This window comes from Melopsittacus undulatus, chromosome 4 (assembly GCF_012275295.1).
Source record: "Melopsittacus undulatus isolate bMelUnd1 chromosome 4, bMelUnd1.mat.Z, whole genome shotgun sequence".
Taxonomy (NCBI): Eukaryota; Metazoa; Chordata; class Aves; order Psittaciformes; family Psittaculidae; genus Melopsittacus; species Melopsittacus undulatus.
This window is the reverse complement of record NC_047530.1, coordinates 99183492-99202431: the sequence shown is the minus strand read 5'-3', so window position 1 is coordinate 99202431 and position 18940 is coordinate 99183492. Positions and strand designations below refer to the sequence as shown.

General features: G+C 46.7%; 1 protein-coding gene across 1 annotated transcript in view; it reads left to right on the top strand.

Moving 5' to 3' along the window:
* Positions 1-18940, top strand: part of SH3PXD2A (SH3 and PX domains 2A) — a 249054-nt gene that overhangs the window by 57691 nt on the left and 172423 nt on the right. Inside the window, exon 3 of the mRNA XM_005154542.3 lies at positions 14609-14684. Within this exon, the coding sequence (XP_005154599.2) occupies positions 14609-14684 (76 nt within the window). The remainder of the gene's footprint in view (positions 1-14608; positions 14685-18940) is intronic.

Here is an 18940-nt window from a genome sequence, read left to right as displayed (position 1 = left end):
AATCTTGAACTCCAGAAATATGGAAATTTGTGCTGCCTGCCCAACCTATAGACCTTCAGCATTAGAATGGAGTATTTCAGTTGGAAGGGACCTACAATGATCATCTAGTCCAGGTGCCTGACTACTTCAGGGCTGACCAAAAGTTAAAGTGTGTTATTAATGTCATTGTCCAAATGCATCTTAAACACTTGACCACCTCTCTTAGGAAGCCTGATTGAGTGTTTGAACACCCTTTTGGTAAAGAATATAAACCAGCTTGTAGTTATTTGCCTATCCTTGTGTGCTCACTGCTGTCAGTGGCACTGTAATAGCCGCTATGATTGAATCTGGAAGCAATATCTCAAAGGACACATTCAGATTCAGGATCTAAAGTTTAGAGTTCTTTTTCCACCTTTGACATTTGTGAGATGCTTTTAAGTAGATGAGATGCTGTTACAGTGTCAGCCCATCTGTCATTGGAAGCACTGATGTTTGAATCATAGTCTTCTGCTTGGTTTTAACAGAAAGGCAAGTGAAGCTGCCTGGTGGTTTGCCTTGTTCACACCTCAGTATGGCTAAGAAGGGGAATTTGGTTTTGTTTCCAAGCTTCTGTTGTATTTGCACTGTTGAGTGCTGTTCAGTCTCACATCCAGGCAACAGGATTGCCTGCCCAGGCTGCTTTTGCCACCTGTAATGGAGAGCAGCCCCTTTGCTTGCCCCTTCACCTGCTGGAGCTTGCTTTCAAAACATGAGCATCTTCCTCCAGCTTCAAATCCTTCTCCATGCTGATACTAATCTGCAAGGTTCAAAGCAGGGGTGAGATTTCAAAGCCCCCTTAACCACATTAGATCAGTAGTACGACGCTCAGGCCATGTTGAATGCCAGTGTTGAAGCACATACAATCACATCTCTGCACCTGTTGGAGCAGGGAAAATTTCTCCTGATTTCTGTTTCTGTTTTCCTTAAGCTGCTCTCAGGTTTTCCTCCGTTCCTGGCTCTAGTATGATATTCTCCTGCATCTGACCTCATGGAGGGATGTGCTCCAGCCCTAGATAAAGGGCTAGAAACAATTGTCTGCACCTGGCCATGGAAAATAGGTTATTTTGCATGTGTGTCTGGTAGTGTCATTTATTTGTTCAGTTACTTGAGTCAAAGTTTCCCCCAGAGGAAGCCCTAATTAAGCGAGATAACTTTGCATCTGGGTTGCTGGCTGAGCAGATCTCTGTGCTCGCATGCTTGGTGGTCACAGGTGTGCTAGTTGCTGCCTTCCCTGTCCCCGTTTGTTAAGAGAAGTTAGCAGTAGCTGTGTTTCTGTGAGGCATGGGTCTTACTGGAAGATGGAAGATGGACTGTTCTGTGCTCTGAAATAGCTTGTCTTACACTCAGCAGTGTGTATATGTGGAACTCAAGTTTAGAAGTTGCTTGTGTCCTTGTAGAAAGCAACTGATGTGTCAGTCCTCACCCACTTCTCCCTACTTCACTTCTTTCTTGGGATCCTTTTTCTTAAAAAAGAGAAATAAAAGAACTGCTGTTTTAGGGCTAGGTTCTGCAGATGGCTGGTGTGGCAATCCCCTAGGGAAGCTGTATCCTGATCCCTTTCAGCCTTAATGCTGAGGCGCTAAAGGCTAATCACATCCCTACAGAGCACACCAGGATCATGCGGGCTCACAAAACTAGTAGCCAGGTTTAGGTACTGCAGTACCATCAGACAGCTTGGTTACTGCTTGCAAGTAAATTACAGCGTCTGGATGTGGCCTTAATCAATTTGTTTCATATTACTGTGTTCCAGGGTGCTTTCTGTGACAAAGCATCGTCAAGTAATTGTTTTGGGGGAAGCATCTCTGAAACATTAATTCCCTGGCCAAGCCTGGGGCTAGGGCAGAGGGAGCTGCGTGGTACCTACAGCTTATTGGTTAGACTTGGACTTTCAACACATCTGCAAAGGTGTTTCCACATTCATGGCATCCTTCTGATGTCTCTTTATTGTGGCCTTGTGTGATGAAAAGGACAACAGAATAGAGATGCGCAAACCCACAAGGAGGATGAGAAATAGCCCTGATGCCTACACAGTGTCCAGCAGGGTCAATGCTAGATGACTGTCATACTTGTTTGGCCTGCCTCTCTGCTCCATTCCACTTCTAGAGCTGGTCACAAGACATGGAGAGGCATAGAAATCTGCATCCTCACTGGTCTTGTCCTAGATGGACATCAGCCTGGCCACAAAAACAGCTTGTAGATCACCTTCTCCTCAGAAAGCCCCTCAGAAATGTTTGGGAAGGACCTGCTGGGTGGGATGAGTTATTATGGTTGGCTATTCTCTGCAGCTTGCAGTTTGCCCTCCCTTTTCTTTCATCACCCAAGCACACCTGCATCATATAATCAGTGTGTATCTTTCACCTGGCCACAGTGGATTGCATGTGTGGCCAAGCAGGCTGGAGAAAACTGTGTTTCATTTGATGACAGAATATGTGTCCAGTGATGTACAAACAGTCCCTGGTGAAATGCCTCTCCTCATGTCGTTGAAAGAGTATCTGCCAGAGGAGAGCAGGCATGGATGCTTGCTGGAAAGTGGACATATAGGCAGCTGCCTATAAAGCAAGGGATGGTGGTGTGCAGCCCATGTGGCTTAAAACTCAGGAAGCCACTGTCCTGATGGGGATGTGAGAGGCATCTCCTGCACAGACACAGCAGCTCTGATGTCAAAGGCAGGCCATGCTCCCTGCTATGCAGCAGGCAGCAGCATACCTGTTATCTCCTGCGTCTGGTCCCACTGACCATGGTCTCACTGTCATGCCTTGCCAATGCCACCAGGCAGAGATACAGGCTGAAAGCCTTCTGGTGTGAGGATGGAGCTGGAAGGAGTGCCTCTCCTCCTGGATGCAGACGCCTGTCTCCATGTGCTGTTTGTCCCTCACAACTTGTAGCAGTTTTATCATCTGCAAGTTTGGAAAAGTCACAGCCCCGACAGTATTTCTTGACAATGTGCCTGTGCCACTTGAAAGCTACTGCAATTTAAAAGGACCAAACCCCCCCCATGCTTGTCAAAGACCTCCATCGATGCTTTTAATACCCTGCCAAGCATTACATGTGATTAGTTGGTATAATACACAGAATACCATCTGGTTGACGAGCGGCACATCCAGGGATGGATGATTATTATCTGAATGAAACCCCTGGAGTACCGCACAAGCATGCAGAGCGTAACGTGGAGGCCCCTAAACACTCACTGTGCCCACCCTGCTCCGAGCAGCACATGCACAGCCGCCGTGGCCGCCGTCCAAACCCATCTACTTTCCCAGGGTTTGCTTTCGTTCTCAATTAAATTAGCAAAGCTCCTCAGGCAGACTTGGGCTTACAAAAACAAGGTTTCAATCCCAGCCTCCCTTCTTAGGGGTTGGGTTGGGTTTGTCCTTCAGGACGTGTTGTCTCTCCCTTTAGTGCATTCTTGTGTCATGGTGTGGTCCATCTGCATGGTCTTTTGGGACAGCTGTGTGCATCCCCGGGATCCTTCCTCTTCACATGAGCTTTAAGGACTCAGAGTTACCCAAATCCCTCTTTTTTAAAGAGAGGACGGTGCCCATGCTGCGTGTCAGGGCAGCAACTGGAAGGCACTGGCATGACTTTGAGTGTCCATGCTGCATATCAGGGTAGTGATTGGAAGGCACTAGTGTGTGTTTGAGTGTCCAGCTAAGGTGTCTGTGTGTTGTGGTTGTGCTACTGACAGCTTTTTTGATACCTATAGACTTTGTCTCTCCTACCCAGATATAAATCTGCAGAGAGAAACAAGTCCTTGAGGTGTCATTGCACTAGGCACTGGTAAGGACAGATTGCTGCAAGCCTAAGTTTGTCATTACATTCTAGCACGTAAATACTTCCCTCTCTCCTTTGCAAGCCCAAGCAGGCAACCATGGCTTAGAGGCTGTCCTTCCTGTACACTGAACACCTCTGCCATCCTAACATGTCAGATGAGCATCCTGGGCAGATGCTGGCCCCCGAGGCTGAGCAGTGCCCAAGCCCAAGGACCCACACTAGGGCTGGGAGCATAAAGGCTGGCAGCTGGCTCTGAACTGTTGGAAACCCCTGTCCTGCTGGCTGCTTGCTTGCTTACCTCCCTTGAGGCCCGGAGCAAGATATCTGTTACACATGCAGCTCTGTCTGCCTGCTTGGGCAGTGGGATTTGTTGTTTGTAGTCCTTTCTAAATCCCCCCAAAGACAGGAGACACATGTGTTTGGAACCAGATATGCAGGCAAAACATCTCAGAGTTTGGAGGTAGTGAAAGAGGGAGAAAAGAAGACAAAGGAGTCTCCTCCCAGCATGGAGCTGAAACCTGTGGTTATGTTGTGCTTGGCACAGTTTCTTCATTGTACTGAGCTGGGCAGTCGCTCTCCCCCTTCACCCCAGAGCTACAAACAGTGTCCTATGGAGATGAGTAGATACCATTTCAGATGGAGTTTCTGAAGTAAGATGTGCCATTGTGTTTGGAGCTATTGTTTCTGTTTTCAATATTGAAGTTACTCTGGTTTCCAGGGGACAATATATCCTGCAGAGCTAACATGCTGTAGAGAAGATGTAGATTATGAAAACAGAAGGATTAAGTTTCATACATTTGGAGCTAAAGTCCCATCTCTTAGTAGTGCAAGCAGGGGAGTAGTCTTGCAGGCTCACAAAACTCTACCAATTTAACAAGGGGTTTATTTTTACCAATTTAACTAAGGGTTTATTTTTACCAGTTTAACTAAGGGTGTATTTTTAAGCAGGTTTATTTAAAACCATGGTCACCAGTGTGTGAGCAGCAGAGGTTTCTAAGGATGGATTTTGTGCATGCAAGATCAGTGACCATCTACTGTAGAAATTGGGTTTCAGAGCGTTCCTGTGGCAGGCTTTGCACTGGTTCAGACAAATCTGGTTGTAAAGGTGGGGTCTGGCTGGCTGGATAGTCCCTGCCTGAAACACCAATGAATCAGCAGTTCCACTTTATGAGAGGGGAGTAAAGGAAGGTGAAAGAGGGCATTGCATGACATGTGGTTCTCCAGCCTTTGGCAATATTGCTTTATGGGAATGGCTGGTCCTGAGAGGAGTCACACTAGCACATGAGGGGACCCTTAAATATAGAACCAGGCCTCCCCCTTGCAAGATACCAGCCTAAATCTGTGATGTGGAGCAAGTCAGGAGTTTGTTCCCTGGATAATCTGACAGCACTGGACAAAAGAGACTGTAGCGAAAACAGACCTGCAGATTCTGCTGATAGTAATATTTGGTTCATGTTTTTTCTAAGAGCAAGTATGTAATTAACAGCAGCACCCTGCTAATGGCTCTGTGCTGCTTTTAGGATGCAAGCTCCAGCACCTTGCTTGCAACTTCAGTGCAGGGTTCACCACTGCTGCCAGGGGTTCCCTAAGGACTGAAGGGTTTGAAGCCCTGTGTCTCCCACCAACTCATCCAGCCCTTGTGCTGAGCCAAGCTGTTCCTGCCTGATGAATGGTCTCTCCTGGTAGGATTTAGGCACTTGCAGGCCTTTGGAGTGGCTCAGTAAGAGTAATGCTCTGATAAACCCAAATAACAATGGGGCTACACTGTATTTCAATTGCTGGCTTGAAAGGGTTGAAATTTAATGGATGGAAAGTAAGTATTTTTCACAATTCCCAGGTGATGTGGGAGGTGGTGATTAATGGAAGTGACCTTGATTCTTTGCTCCCTTTCAGTGAAGCTCTTAGAGTTGCTATCATATTTAGAAAAGGGACCTTTGCTCTGGCAGCACTTTTAGATGTAGCTCTGTTGCTGCCTGGAGGCCAGCGTTATAGGAGAGCTTGGTTCTGCTCCTGTTAATGTCCAAGGGCAATTATCATCATTACTGCAGTGTTTGTCACTAGAGGAGGTTGGTCTCTTGCTGCTTAGGTGCAGTCTGAAAAACCACTTTAAGGCCTGTGATTTTTGTAAGGATAAAAAGGATATAGGGAAAGATGCTCTTCTGCTGACATCAGCCCTTCTCAGGCAGGACTTTTCCTGGCACCTAGAGTGAGTCTCTTTGGACACCTGGGCTGGGTCTGGATATGCCAGCTATGGAAAAAAGGCATAATGCTTGCACCCCATCACAAAATTATGAGCCTTCCTCAGAAGCTAATTGACCTGATGGGGCATGGCATCAGCATGGCTCTGACATCCCTGCACAACCCTGCTGTGCCACATAGCTGCAGCATTCATCTCTCTGCGCCTTCCTGAAACAGGCATTATGGTATGGCCTTATTTCCCAGGGATGCTGTCAGGACAAATCCACTGTAGATACTGGAGTAACAAGGGACATATAATCACCATGAATAGATGGAAAAGTATGAAGCAGCCTTTGTCCAAGCATCTTCCAGTGTGGTTAAGTCGGATGAGGCTGGTCTAATTTAGCTCTGGGAAAGAAAATGCTTCTGGCAGGAGGCATCAATAGGTGCTCTGTCAAAGGACAGTGTGGGCTTTCTGAGAAGCTCTTGAGATGCACCAAGTGCTTCTGTCATCCCAAAGCAGCACCTCCAAATGTTTTGCCAGTCTGTGTTAGCCACAAACGCTGGGCTCGTTCTGCAGAGCCTTTAGAGAAAGCTGCACTTCTGTATGAAAAACACCAAATGTCTCGGCTGGGAAACTGCATTCCCTCTTTTGATGGATCACGTTGGGGAAATACCCCCAGTCTCTGCTCCCCTCCCCCTTCTACTCCCCTGGCTGTTTTAGTTGGATGCTGAGAGGTTTGTAAGATTTCCAAGATTTCTGGTGGAAATTTTCAGACCTGAGGAAGGCATTTTCCCTTTGGGGATTACACCATGCTCTAAATGTCTGTTCCCTGTACTTTATATGCATTTTCCTGCTTTTGTTTGACTTTCTCACGGATCGCCCTATATTTAATTCAGAACATATCCTATAATGCTGTAATTGTCGGGCATGTCAGCCAGTTATCCGGGTGGGTTTTGCTTTCATTCTTTTTTTTTTCTTTCAAAATAAAAGGAAAGCCAGTTGCTGCTGCTTCTCAGAGACTGAATTAATGCACTTCTCTTGCACGCTGTGGCATCGTGTAACACCACGAGAGAGGCAGTGTCACTGGCTGCCTGACATAATTATTCTTGCTGCATTGTGGAACTTGTTACTGCTTTAGGAAGAGATGGGGTTTCACCTCCTTCTGCTGTGTAACGTGTGAGCAGTTGACAGATGGGCTGTGCTGTGCTCAGTCTGTTCCGTGCCCTCATCCAAAGATCTCCAAGTCTTTTGTGAACTTCACCTAATTGATCCTGTGCTCAGGATCAGCTCTGTTCTGGTGAGTTGTGAAGAGGTAGGAGCTAGGCAGGCATCCCACTGTATTGCATCTGTGAGGGTGAGCTGGATCATTGTTCCTGTGAGAGGGTGAAGCAGAGGAAGAATAAAAACAAGCTCAGTTCAATCCACATCTAGAGAAAAATCTCCAAGAGCTGTGTCCTGCAGAGGGATCTGCCCAAGGACAGCAGTTCTGTTCCCTGTTGTGCATGTCCATCTGTTGTTGATCTCAGCAGGTATGGTCCTGGGCTGGAGTAAATCACATCCTTCCCCTTATGGATTCTCCACTGCTTAACCTTAACAGAAAACCCATCCTGAAATCACACCATTGAAGAAGTGGTCTCTAGACCAGCTTATAGGAAGTGAATCTCTGGAGATGGGCTGTCGTGTTCTCCACTCTCTTGCTTGGTTTCACCTGTTGAAATTTAAATGTTGATATATCACCTACTAGCATGAGATTCATTTGCTGGAAATGGTGGGTAACCATCTTCCTTAAGTGAAAGACCCCTTTGGATGCTCTGGTTAACCAGGATTTGGTGTATGTTACAGATGAACAAGCCCACAAATGGGAGGAAAAGCATTTCTGAAAACCACCGATAATACTTCTTCCATTTGTTTTTGTCTTGCTAATTTTAGATGAATATTGTTCCTCTGAATTCAGTCTCTGACTCCTGCTCAGAGCATTTGATGGCTTTTCATTAAATCTCATGCTACCTTCCTGAGATTTGTCCTGCATTTTGCAGATGCAAAAGCAGAGACAGGACCAGAGAGGTTTCTCTGTGGGGAAACTCCGACAGACGACAGAATTCAACCCGATTCCAGCCTTTCACTTTCTTCAGATCATGCTATGTGTAACTCAAAATATAGCTGATGATGCTGTAATAATCAGTCACGTCAGCGAGCAGCACAGCTGGTATTCAGCTTCAAATGAAAGGAAATTGCTGCTGCTCCTCAGGGTTTTAATTAATAAGCTTTCTATTCTGGTATCTTACCTCCCCTTCTCATCTAAGCTTGCATTACGTGCATCAGAGACTTTCAACCTACTCTGATTTGCAGATGCCCTGAACCCCTCCTGCTGAGGATGTGAATTCCATCATCGCTAGTTTCAGATCCCTGATAGCACCTTTGCTTTTCTTGCAGTTTCATTGGTCTCTGAGCTGTATGCATACAATCCCATGTGTGTACAGATTCTTCCTCTCCCCTGCCCCATCGCTCAGCTGTAGCCCCTCTCTCCTCCTTGGGACTCAAAGCTCAGATTAGCCTCATGAGAAGGGATCACAGAGCTGGGATCACCATGTGCCCAAAGCATAACTGTCCCAATGTACTTTACCTTTCAGGTCCAAGTACCTTTATTATCAGCTTGCTTCATCTGTAATGAAAAATGAATTTTCTAGTGAGCACTTGGAAAATGGGAAGCTAATAAGCCTCTTGGTATTCAGTCTAGGGAATGTTGTAGTTTTAGGACCACTTGGGTAACCGAAAGTAAAGTGGCAAATTCAGGGGGTTTCTGCAAGCACTCTGACCAAAATCTGTTGCTCTCTGGCTCTTGGTTGTGGTTTGATTTTCATCCTCTGTTTCTCTGGGGCACAAGCAAATTAGACAATCCAGAATGGGAGTTAGGTCTCCTCTCTCTGCAGAAGGTCAGAATACTGTGTCCCTTTGCAGCAATGGATATTGCTTCGCTTGCCAAAGTAAAGGCTTTGGATGAAAGTCATCCTCAGGGTTTTTGTCTGTTAAAATAAATCTCCCATGATTTCAGTGCCGACCTCCTGTAGGGCTTTGATTTTTATCTGTGCACATGGCAAACCTACATCCACTTGAAAAGGAACCAGAAAGATATGCACACTGATAAGAGATTATGTGGGTGTCCTAATTTGCTTATTTTAAGAGGTGTGGGGAACTTCACTCTTCTGACTGGGGGAGAGTTAAAGCTTCTGCGTGGAAGGAAGGGGAGGAACTAACAGCTCAGCAGGAAGCTCCGGCTAGAGTCTGTGGTGTTAGGCATAGGTGGAGGTTAGGTAACTGTTGCAGTGGACTAATTTTAAGGAGTTAGATTTAGTCACAGACTTACAAAACTTGGAGACCAAATTGGAAACAGCATTCTTGTTCTCAAATGCCACAGGATCAGGTCATGATGTTCTTGTCCTCTGCACTGGTTGGCTTACAGCAGGGTAAGAGCCTCTCTTGTCTCCTTAGTCTCAGATGCTGTAAGCCCTTATATCTAAAACATAAAACAATGTTTTATGCAAATAAATCAAATGTAGTAAGTAAATAATTGTCAGGAAGATGCTTGGCTTCTCATCCTCAGAGATGCTGTTTGTAGCGTCTCAAGGGGTGCTTATTTTTCATTAAGATTGTTAATCAGGTGATACCGTTGCAAATCAGAGAGGGGCTGAATCTTATCTTCACACCAGAACATTCATGATGTGACTGTAGATGTCACCAGCTGTTATTGCTGAGCCCAAATAGTCCTTGTGTGCAGAAGCATCTCTTTCTTTGTGGCATAGTCTCATTCTTAGGTAAAAGTGACCAAAAGCAGAAGGGATGAAAACGAAGATGCCCAGGGAGGTCGTGGAGTCACCATCCCTGGAGGTATTTAGAAGATGTGTAGATGTAGCACTTAAGGGCATGGTTTAGTGGTGGACTTGGCAGTGTTAGGTTCATGGTCGGATCAGATGATCTTCAAGGTCCTTTCCAACCTAAATGATTCTGCGAACTAAAAGCTCAGCTGTAAGTGAGGACACTGGCTACACCTCTTGTTTTCCATTTGCATGTGAGGCAGCATCCATACCTTCCTAAGTGAATATCAAAAGGTGAGGGTTGATACCACTGAAATATTCCTATTCCATTCTTGCAAGTCAAGTGATTTCATGGTTATGTGCAATTAGTAAGGAGTGGAGTCGGCTAGTGCTCTGAGCCTGCTTTTATTCTAATGAGCAGCAACTCACAAGTAATTCCCTTGATTTTTAATGGAATTAATTGCATAGAATCATAGAATAGTTAGGATTGGAAAGGACCTCAAGATCATCTAGTTCCAACTCCCCTGCCATGGGCAGGGACACCTCACACTAAACCATATCACCCAAGGCTTCATCCAACCTGGTCTTGAACACAGCCTGACCACTATAAGCAAGCCACAGTGTGGACCAACAAGGTTTATAGCAGACCTAAATGAGTTCAGCACAGAAGCAAGAAGGAAGTTATTTGGAGCAGAAGGCAGGACTCCATGCAGAACTTACGCAGGAAAGCTGTTGACAAACCCAGAGCAGTTTAGAAAGACAAAGCCTGGGGAGGTGATTTTCGCAGTGAGTTATTTGTGGATGTGTATCTGTTGTGGCAGCAGCAGGAGGTGGGATGTGTTTGTCCAGCCTGACTCCAGACATGCTGCCCAAATGGGCGGGAAGCTCACTTCCCAGTTTCCATATACCCTCCCTGTTTCCAAACGGATCCCCCACCCTGTGACACAGTGACATGGTGATGGATTTCTTTCTGCTCATCACACCGGTCATACAAGCGGAGGCTTTCCTGTGATGGGATTCACGTGCTTGTAAGCAGATGAACTGAGTAGGAGCTTCCCCAGGTTTGCCTAAATGTATTGCCCACCTGTGATTCCTTGCCTACCCAAAGCCAGCTACAGCCCTAGCCCCATCCTCCAGAGCTGTGCATCCCAACTTTCCTTCTTTCCCTTCATGCTGGCATGGTTTTACTCTAGGTGATGGGATAACTCTCTCAATTAGCAAATCTTGTCCTTAACGTGATTGTCATATTCAAGATGTAAGCAACAACTTGTGGAGACTGCCCGTGTCTGAACAGAGTAACTCGGGGTGTTAAGTGAAGGATTTTTTTTCCAATCTATCATGTGCACATTTGCAGTAATAACAATGATAATTTCTGTCAGTGGAAAAGAGTTTGTCACAGACTAAAGAGTTTTTGACATTCAGATGCTCTGCAGACATCTAATTAACCAAACTGAAAATCTGTTTATTGCTCTTTGGCTGTTAATCATCCATGTAGGGAAAGTGCTATGACTACCAGGAGGAGCTTCTGTGGTTCAGCCCTTATCTCTGTGCATTCCTGGCTGCTCCATTTATCTCAGTGGTTAGTGCCTCCTCTTATCCAAGCTAGGCTGAGTGGGGCTTAGGATACCCCATCAGTTCTGGTTGATTTCAGATGTTTCATTCAGACCTATTCCTGGTTTTTTTCCCCTCCTCTGTATCTGTCTCTTTCTCATTTTCTTCTTTGTATCCTTCTCCGTGAAAGAGAGGATGCAGAATCCTGCTTTTCTAGGGTTTAGATCTAACTTGCACTGGCTTTGAATGTCAGAACTGGGGACAGGGAAGTGCTGAGGAAGGCTCCATGATTTTGCTGCTCTTTGTTTGGCTTTAACTTCGTGAGAGGTTTCCTGCATTGCAAAGCTGAAGGGCAGTCATCACATTCCAGTCTGTGTTGCAGGTCTTCCGTGCCATTAGTACTCATCCACATGTCATGCTGGGAGTGCATTTTTAGGTGTTAATGAGAACAGCCAGACACAGAGGCAGGGGTTTAATTGCTGGGCCTCAGTTATGTCCTTCCTCTGATCCTTTTTAGGATCTGTTGGGTTTCCCATATCATGCCTGAAACTGAGCCAGTAGTTTCCTCCAAAACACACCATACAGCTTCCCAAAACCAGCCTGTCTCTTGCTGGGGCAGCAGAAATGCCAAATCCAACTTGTTGGTCTAGGGGCTATTCCACAAGCCAGCAGCTAGCATCCTCTTGAGTCAGGGGCTTGAAGAGGGACTGTCACACTCCTCCATGGGTACCCAACCTTGCATGGCCTTTTAGTGAAGCAGCAGCTTCTCACCTTGTCTTCAGCTTTGAACAAACGTGTGCATGTTGCCCACTGGAATATTGTCTTATATATCAAATATGAGAAATCTGCCGTGCTTAAAAGGAACTTGGCACTGGGACAGGCTGTATCTCCATCAGTTGCATTGGTGACCTCCTGAATGCCTCTGTCTCCCTCCAGCTCCTTGACATCCAGACCCTCCCAGCCAGAGGCAAGAGCCGGGGTGGAAAGTGTAATCTAGGAAAACTTGGCCAAACTCTTCCAGCTGCAGTTTATTGTATCTATTTTGCTGATATCCACCCTTTAGATAAATAGCACTAAGTTATACACGTTGTGACTCTCTTGATGTGGTTAAAAAGGCTTGTATTAGCCAAGCTAATCTAACTCCAAGAATAACCATGGGAATTTGACTGTATCGGTTCCAAGCTTGAATTAGTCACTGTGTAGTAAAGTGAGAATTGCCTTCCTGGCTAAAAGTGTAGCAACAGCAAAACTTCAAGTCGATCAGTGGGGATTCCTTCCCCCTCTTTTTTTCTCTTCCCTTTGAACAACTCTCCTGCCCATGCTGACCTCAGGCACCCAGAGCTCTACCTCCAAGAAAACAAATTTTCCCATTTTCAATAAAACCCATGTCTCTGTTGGCAGAAAAGTGAGTTGGGTAACAATCCGCAAAGCTACGCTCTATTTATTTACCAGGCTGACTCCCTGATGGGGAAACGTGGGATCTTTTAACTTGCTCTGCTGCACAGATGTTCCTTCTACTCACGAGCTTCCTCTTGATCTTCGGTTTGCTGTAACATATGGTGAAAACGCTGGAGATGTTGTGGTGTGGTTGAAGAGAAGGATCCTGTGTGCTTAAAACAAAAACAGTAAAAAAACCAGCTTTTTTCCCCCCTGTTAGCAAAAACATATTTTTTAAAGGAAATGTGTTGAGCTGACAAAACCTCTGTTAACTCACACACCCTCATTGCTGGACACGTAGCGTTGATGAGCCCCCACACCTGTAGTTTTAGCTGCCCCTTTAGGTGTTTGTATTGAGCTGTAGATCCAGTTCAGGTGAGGAGATAGGGATCCTGCAAGGTCAAGTAGCAGGACTGCTTGCTTTCCTTCCTTACCCTGCACAGAGGGCCTGTGGACTGTGGGTTGACAGGCATCTCTCCTGGACTGTCGGAAATGAGTCACTGGGCTGGCAAGAGATTTGGAGCTCCTTCAGCACAAGGGAGCTGGGGCTGCTGCGTAGGATCAGCAGGGACATAGAACATTGCATCATGCATCTTAAACATGGGAGAAAGTTAAATAGAATATAAAGATTTGAGTATTTATCTTGGTAGCACCGTGGGGTGAATAACAGTGAAAGAATGCAGAGGATGAATGTGAGGGGTGAGAGGCTCTGCCAGTTTTCAGGCTGGGGACTGTTTTCTCTTGGACAGGTCCATGAAGGTGCCAATGGAGCAGCTTCTTTCCTTCCTGGCTGAGGCTGTGTGTGGCTTTTCAGCTGGTGTTCAGCCTCAGTGGCACTGGTCACTCTGGGCTCATCACTCATAGACAAATTGTAGGGCTCACTTAGGAACATCAGGTCAGCATACTGCTTCCCTAGGCTTGTTTCCATAGAAAGTCACTGGTGGTCAGCAGGCTGCTCCACTGTGCAAGCTGACCGTAAGCCATCAATACCCCTTTGAGTTCCTCAGGTTGAAGGCTGATTGCAGTTCTGTGGTACAACAGAATCCTGAGTCTACTCAGCCTTATGGATGTGTTAGAAACAGATGGCTGTGGTGGACAGTGTTTAGGAGCTGGTGTGGTAAGATCTTAGCTGATGTGGGCAAGACTCTGTCCATAACCATGTTTTGAAGGCTGCTTGTCATGAGCTGGCAGCACACCCACCTTGAGCTTTGCTTTCTGGCCATTCCTATTGGTAGCATTCTCTGGGATGCTCTGCTCTCTGCCCTCCCTTCTTCCTTTCTCTGCTGCTGTCTCCGTGGAGGGACTGCAGTGGAAGATCCTTCCAAAACTCCCATCTCCCTCCCTGGGGAAGCAGGAGTGCTCTGACGGAGGTGAGCAGTGCTTTGCCAGCAAGAGGGCAGAGCAGGTATTTCATTAAACACACATTAATCCATCTGCTTAGACAACATGTTTAGCCAGGTGGGTGTCCTGTCACACAGACAGGTAAAAACTGTGTCTCCACCAATGCGGGCAGGCTGTGGATTAGAGGCAAGTCGTGTGTTCTGTAACGAAGAATGAGAGTCTAATTTTAGAACAGTGGTGAGGCCAGGCTCGGATGTCTGCCTGGGCCCTGTCACAGCTCCTCTGTGCTGCCAGAAACTTGCCCTCCCTTTCTTTGGAGTGAACTGTATCATACCTTTTAATGTACAGGCTCCCCCGCAATGAGGCAGAGTGTTTCCTGCAGTTGCTTTGCTTTGCTAATCATCTTTTGAACCACACACAGACCAAAAGATCCCCTGGTCCCTACACAGCCAGTCCATGTTTTCCCCCTAAGACCTTTCCTCTTTTTCCTTTGCAGATGCAGCTTCTGGACAAGTTCCCTATTGAAGGAGGCCAGAAAGATCCCAAGCAGAGGATCATCCCTTTTCTACCAGGTGGGGAAAGCCCTAAATAAGATGGGTGAGAGCAGTTGGGAGCTACAGTTCCCCAACCACAGTCTCTAGTACTTTTTGTGACCACTCTTACAAATGCCTTTTCCCTGGGAGCTCGTATATACAGCCTTGTGATACCAGACCTCCACCTCCTCCTAAAATAACTGGCATGGTGTTTAGGGCTCCCAGGGGATCTTGCATCAGCTGTTGAGGTTCAGGTTGGTTCCTGCCCTGCCACACAAAGGGATTCAATGGCTTCTGGGGGGCTGCGGCTGTGGGGTGACAGGCTGGCAGCCCCCCAGTCTGAGCTTGGCCTGCCAATTCAAGGGACTGGAGACCAGAGACACCATCGGTTTTGTTTCTTAATACTGTGGCTCTGCAGGTATTGTTACTGTACAATAAGGAATGAATAATCAGGGTTGCCTCTGGTTTATAAAGGAAACTGTAAGAAGGTTAAATGCAAACAGGGATTTCTGCAGTGCTGGCCAGAAAGATAAGTAAACATCTCTTTGGCCTGAGCCACTGTCTCTCTGACAGCTTTCAGAGAGGGCCTGGACATGATGGATATCCTCTCCTCAGGGTAATGGCACACACTTCCACACAGCTTCTTCCAGCAGTGACTGCAGGGATGGCATGGGGGAAATGAGCCAGACCACAGCGTGCTCTTGGAAATGCACACTCGGGCCAGCTCGCTATTGTCTGACTGCACGGTTCTGGCTGTTGGTTTGAAGTTTGGCTTGCTGTGCTGCCTGCCAGAATAAGTGGAGTATTTTCAGCCTCTGAAAAGGTTCCTTCTGTCTTTAGCTATAAAAAGGAGATCCCAGCTCTTCTCCAAAGGTCTGTAAAGAGAAGCTGAGATGGGAGGGCTTAGTCCTCTCCAGGAGCATGCTGCGGTCCCCAGCACTGTTTCCAGGCAGAGCCGCTGCTCCAGATGTGTGTTGAGCACAGCTCCAGGGCTAGCAGGGAAGCAGGGACTTGGAAAGCAGCAGCACAGATACGTGACACAAGCAATGGAGCCACAATAGGGTAGCCTGGCAGCTTCCATGGGCCTTCTGGAAGGCAGCCCCAGGATTGGGGTTTTCTCTCTGCAATGCCCTGTGCTGCATCCAGGCTCTCTGCAGGCAGGAGAGGTGGTGTTGGCCTCCATTTCTAACATGGCATGAGGAGAGTGGACCAAGCATGGGCTCTCTTTCTAGTTGTGCCACCAGCAAACTCACAGACGAGTCACTTTGTGAAACCTCTGTATGATGAGGATGGATAGTGCTGGTCTGCCTTTCTTGCTGGAAAGCATTTTGAGATTCTTGAAAAGCACCATACAGGGGTACAGATACAGTTTTAGGTGAGGTGATGTAGGAACATCTGTCTGCTGGTGATGGTTGTTCCTTCTGGATTGACCACTGATGGCCCATTTCTTTTACTTTATCCTAGAAAAAAAGCTGGCTGAATGCAAGTGACTGATGCTCAGCCTGCGTGCAGTTCTTAGTGATGGATGTCCTGATACATGGGTGGGTGATGCTTGCAGAGGATGAGATACATCCCATATGCCCATTACAACACTTCCTACCCCTCCCACCTTCCAACAACATGAGGGAGATGGCACTGCTGCATATACACGAGGGGAAGAATTATATCTGGAAAACATTTGGGTTGACTTAGTATCCCAAAGAAAGAAGCTGCCAGAATAGAATAGACCTCAGCTGTATTTAATTTAGAATTTCTGTGATATACGTCCTACTTTTGATATCGAATCTCTGCCTCTCTCTTGGTGAACCACTGAAAAGCCCATGTTGCTTTACCCGGGAACAAGGTGACTCAGCTGAATGTCAAACAATGTCAAAGTCTGTTAAATAAACTAGCTGCCATAATTAGAATCTGCATGGCATTTCTGCAGCTGGAACCGTGGATCCCTGAAACGAATACCTAGCTATAGGCTGAGAATTAAAAACCAGCAGGGCAGATGTTTGTACTTAAATCCTACTTTTATGAAAATGTTATGATTTTGCTTGCTTATTATGGGCCTGATTCAGCCAAGCTGGAGTGACTCTGGGTTCTGAGTGCCTGGGGTTTGCCTGTGCCACTTTCAGGCTAGGGCAACTTCCCCCCATCAGGTCTGGTTTAGGAAGTTGATTAATGCCAGCCCATGTCTCTTGCTTGTTGGCAATGCTGTGGTGCTCTCCTGAAATGAAAGCATTCACAGTTAGCTGTGCATCTGGAGCAAGAGGCTGACCTGTGCAGATCCTGTGCTTGGCCACAGTCATGCTATGTCTCAGCTTACTCCGTACAAAGCAGGGATGACAGTGCATGTGTGATTTATGAGGAAAACAAAAGGTGTCCCACTGCCCTGTTCTGCCCCCAGCTGTACATCTCTCTTCCTCCCACTGTATGCACAGATGGTAAATCCACTGGGTACTAGAAAGTGGTTTGGTGCAGGTTTCATCCCACCTGGGTGCAGATGGCAGCTGCTTTTCTGACCTGTTACATATTAGCTGTGATTTTTACTTTAGGTTCAGGTGATAGCCCCCTTTGCACTCACCACTGCTTTCAGGTGATTTTATGGTTGCAAACTACTGGGCAAGGTGCCTCCCTGCTGGGTCAATCAAGGCTAAGTATTTGACTGTGTTGGAAGCCTTTTACCTGTAAAAACCAAGGGAAGTGTAACAGAGTTCAGTGCCCTGCAAGGAGAGACCATTCTGCGTTCAACAGCAGGAAAGCACAGCTTTTCTTTCCTCTAGTTACCTTTTTCTTATCTTTAGCAATTTCTTTTTCTCCACTTCCCTCTTACACAAGTACGGACTCTACAGCTTTCAGTGCCATGAAGAGGAGCAAGGAAATAAGCAGTGTCAGATAATCCTGTAAAAGATATGCTGTGGATAACTCTGTAGTCTTGCTTACCTTTCTGAGGGTCAATCTGCTGCCTTCAGTTTTTCTGTGAATGTCTTTTCCTTTACCATACCAAGAAGACAAACCTGATATTTTTCCTCCTCTTTCCTTATTTTACCTTTTTTTCCCATGAGTTTTCCCTTCTTCTCTCTGATTTCTCTTTTTACTGTTGGAAAAGTTTGCATCAGGGAAGGTGAGGCAGAAGAAAGCCGTATAAGAAACCTTGTTTATGGGGCGGCCAGAGAGCATTTTTGTAGTTGGTGGTATGAAATTTTGGGTTTGAAGGATGGAGGGAAACTGGAAGAGTTAGAACAAAACTGGCCACAAAGCTGCCTTTCTAGACTAAAGGTGGCTTGTCACTGTAAGAAGACACAGTTTGTACCAGTATGGCTTTTGGTTGAGCCCATTTGCAATGCACTGATTTCTCCATCACCTCTCCTGGTGCACATCTGAAGAGCAACTTTTGGAGTGTGGATTTGAAGCTTTGCTCCCTCCCTGTCAAATACTTCGATATCTGCATCAAGAGAGAGAAGTTATAGATTTGCATTCCCTGTTTCGGGAATATTGAGGTAATTACTGAGAGAGCTTCAGCTGGAAGGAAAAGACTGCTCTGCTGAGCTTCTGGAGGACAAGGTGGCACTGCAGCTCTGGGATTAACAGTTCTGCAGTGGTTGACCCAGGACTCAAGGGCTTGCATTGTTTTTCGTTTCTTTTGGCACTAAGTGGAAGAGCCATCTGGAGACAAAGCTGAAGTTGGAGGGGTGTCAGCTCTTCCTGCTCCTCTGTCTTCCAAAGTGTAGCCTCGGGGAAGACACTCTGCACAGCATGAAATCCTCCCATTGTGCTGGCTACTGGGCTGCAGATCCCTGCCGTGGAGAGAGGCTTGAGCTTCCCATGGCATAGAGGGCTGGGCATTGATGATGACAGCCCCTTGCACTTTCTACCCAGACTTCAGCTTGGTCCCTGCCTGGACTTCAAACAATTCTGAGCCCTGCTGAAAAAAACAGGAGGTTTTTGCACAGTTCTGGTAGGGGAGAATCCTCACAGGGTGCCTGCTCTGCAGCCTCCCTGCTGCCTGGAGAGGGAGACATCCCGCTTGAGACTGCTTTGTTTGCCTGATTTTCCTTACCCTAGGGAAGCTGAGTCCTATCCCAGGGGAAGTGGGGGGGTTAGGTGCAGGCTGCCCTACTGATTTGGTTAGGCAACTGCAGAAGCAACAGACCAGCTTGGCTCCAGGCCCTCCTCCAGCGCCTGAGAGCCTCTGCCAGAGAGGCACCTTCTCTCTTCCTTTCTTTTCCACTTGGGTTTTTCAGCTCCCTTGATTAGGGCAAGGAAAGAGGAAACCGTCCCTTTCATGGTGCATGCTGCCAGTGGAGCTT